The sequence below is a fragment of the Tinamus guttatus genome, unplaced genomic scaffold (assembly GCF_059628265.1).
Source record: "Tinamus guttatus ecotype Peru unplaced genomic scaffold, ASM5962826v1 Tinamus_guttatus_pri_ptg000092l, whole genome shotgun sequence".
In the NCBI taxonomy this organism is placed as follows: domain Eukaryota; kingdom Metazoa; phylum Chordata; class Aves; order Tinamiformes; family Tinamidae; genus Tinamus; species Tinamus guttatus.
Genome location: NW_028288626.1, coordinates 1 through 2,677, shown reverse-complemented (window position 1 = coordinate 2,677; position 2,677 = coordinate 1). Strand labels below are relative to the sequence as shown.

The 2,677-nt window shown below is 59.4% G+C and overlaps 1 protein-coding gene across 1 annotated transcript; it reads left to right on the top strand.

Moving 5' to 3' along the window:
- Positions 1 to 804: 804 nt before the first annotated feature.
- On the top strand, positions 805 to 2,218 carry LOC148595488 (C-C motif chemokine 19-like; the record flags this gene model as incomplete). Its single annotated transcript, XM_088520572.1, has 3 exons — positions 805 to 868; positions 1,804 to 1,927; positions 2,058 to 2,218. Coding segments are annotated over exons 1-3 (343 nt in total), but the record flags the coding sequence as incomplete, so codon positions are not given.
- Positions 2,219 to 2,677: the final 459 nt, after the last annotated feature.

Genomic DNA, 2,677 nt, shown 5'->3' with positions numbered 1-2,677 from the left:
CTTGTGTCTAGAAACCTGTTTCCAGAAACGTCTGCAGGTGCCTTTGGCTGCTAACCTGTTTGCTAGGACACCTGGGAAGCACAGGACACTTGGGAAGCACACTGCCTTTGAGGGCCTCGGTGGGAAGCATGCCGGGAGGATCCCCTCCCTGCCAGCATGGGTACAGAGGTGACCTGGAGCCGGAGCGGTTGAATGCTGGGCTCTGGTTGGGACGAGCACCCAGGGTTTGGGGAGGGCAGGAGGAAGCAGCCAGGCTAGGGAGACCTGGTCAAACCTGAAGGGCTTCACAGTGTGACAGGTTGTCCCAGCAGAGGTGAGAGGAGCTGAGGCAAGATGCATCCCTGGCCTGGGAAAGGTCGATGAGGGCTGAGCCGTTTGGGAAAGCTTCAGAGGTTTCTTGGAGGGAGAACTGGGAAATACCCAGAATGAGACCCCCAATGGGTCTATCCTGGGATGCTTTCTTGAGGTGGGGGGACACCAGGGCCATCCTGCCCCTGACCAGCAGGCCCTGTGCCCAGGCTGCCAGCAGCAGGATGGCATGTTTGTCCCCAGGCCAGAGAGCAGCTGGCTGCGGGGAAGGCGGCGGGACCTCCGGGAACTGTTTGAAGATTGAAATTTAGCCTCTGGCAAGACTTGTTGCAACTTCCCACCCTCTTCTCCAAAAGAAAGTGAAAGCCACAGGCTGGAAGGATAAATAGGCACCGGAGCACCAGTATCAGAGCGCAGGGAAGCGGTGCAGAGTGCTCACCTCTCCTGCCTGGAGGACGCTGCCGGCTCCCAGCCCATCCTCGGCCTCACGTCAGCAGCAAAATGCAGTGCCCACCTTTGCTCTTCCTCAACCTCCTGCTGCTGGGATGTGTCCTGGATGGTAAGAGGGAACCTTGCGCTTTGCTTGCAGAGGGGAGAGGAATCAGCTGCTTGTCTTCTTTGGGGTTTCCAGGAGATACCGAGAGGGATCCATTGCTGGGACCGTGTCACAGCCCTACCGAGTCCTCTGCTTGTTTCCTGGCTCTGAGGGGCTCTGTCCTGCCCAAAGCCCAGGAAGGATCTTGCAGGGAAGGGCGGGCTGGGAAAGGCTGTGGAGCAATCCTGCCTCCCAGTGCCCCAGCCCAGTCTGTGCAGAATGGTCTGGGATCGCCCGGGCCCCATATTTCCCTGCTGGAACAGGACTAGCAGGGTCCAGCACACCAGGGAAAACGTGATGCTCCATGGCACTGGAAATGAAGCTGCCCCTTAGGTATGGGGTAGCTCAGGGATGAGCAAATATCTCCCAGGCCTGCAAGGCTGCAGGGAGCTATAGGAATCCTGGGGCACTGCGCTGGCAGGCGCTGGCTCCAGGGAAGCAGCAAGGAGCCACGTGTGCCCGCGGACTGCCCTCCTCCAGCCTGCTGTTTCTTGCTTTCTTGGCTTTCTCTCGGAAGGAGGCAAAGGGCTCCCAGAATGAGGGAGTGGGTCCAATAAAACTGGAGCTGCGTTTGCGATCAGGGCTGAGCGCAAGGGCAGGGCTCGGTGGAAGCGCTGAGCTCTGCACTGAGCTTGCGCGGGTGCCATCCCACTCAGTTCTGTGCAGGGCAGCCCGTGGTTCACCCGTCTCCGAGACCTCCTGCTTAGACAGCAGCAATATTCCCCAGCCTGCAATCACCCCTGCTTTCATACCCCAGCCTGATTTGCTGCTCCTGATTGCTCACGGAGCACTCACTCCACAAGTCCTTGGAGATCAGGGTGAGGGGACTCAAGACTAGCAGGAGCACCCGGGGGTGCTGAAGCTGCCACCTCAGCCCGTGCGTAACATTCCTCCCGCAGTGTCCGTCGGGAACAACGTCGTGGACTGCTGCCTACGGACGAGTGAGAACCACATCCCACGGCGGATAGTGCAGGATTACCGGCTACAGCTGGTGCAGGACGGCTGCATCATCCCTGCCACAGTGTAAGACGCCCTGGCTGGCCCTGTCCCGGGGGAGACCCGGCAGGGAGCCAGGCCAAGCAGGGTGGAGGGAGGGTGGAGCATCACCCGGACATCCTGCTCAGCTCCTCTTCCTTCTCCATCGACTTTGCAGGTTCATCACCACGAGGGGCAAGCGCCTCTGTGCCCCGCTGGAAGCCCCATGGGTGATTAGCCTCCGAGAGAAGCTGGACGCTGGCTTCGCCAGGAAGGTAAGAGCTGGTCTTTGGCCTGCCCTGGCTCAAAGCCGTGGCTGTGTCTCGGGGCAACCCATGGGTAGGTTTAACCTGCCGCCAAACAGGATTCCCCAGTCTGATAGGCTGCTGGTCAGAGCCAGGGGAATGCTGCGGCATACCATGGATAGGCTGGATATCACAATAGGATTTCTCTTAGTCTCCAACCCTCCACTCTCCAAGTGGGACAAATCTGTGTCCTCTGCAATCCTGAATCTACCCCAAATAAAACTGGACCTGGCACTGTCGTGCCAGTAGCTACCTGGTTGGGAGAGATGACTGCCTGCAGGCCCTCCCTGGGCTGTACATCTTCTCAAGGACGATGAGCTTAGTGGGTGCTCCGCGAGTCCTCCGAGGCACGTCCATGCCCTGGTGGCAGGCAGGCTCTGCCAGGCCCCAGCCTGCCACCCTGCCCCAGAGATGTGGCTGTGATTGCTGCTGTGCTTTTCTAACCAGATCCACACTGCTGTCCCCTCTGCTTTGCCACTGTGCCATCATAACT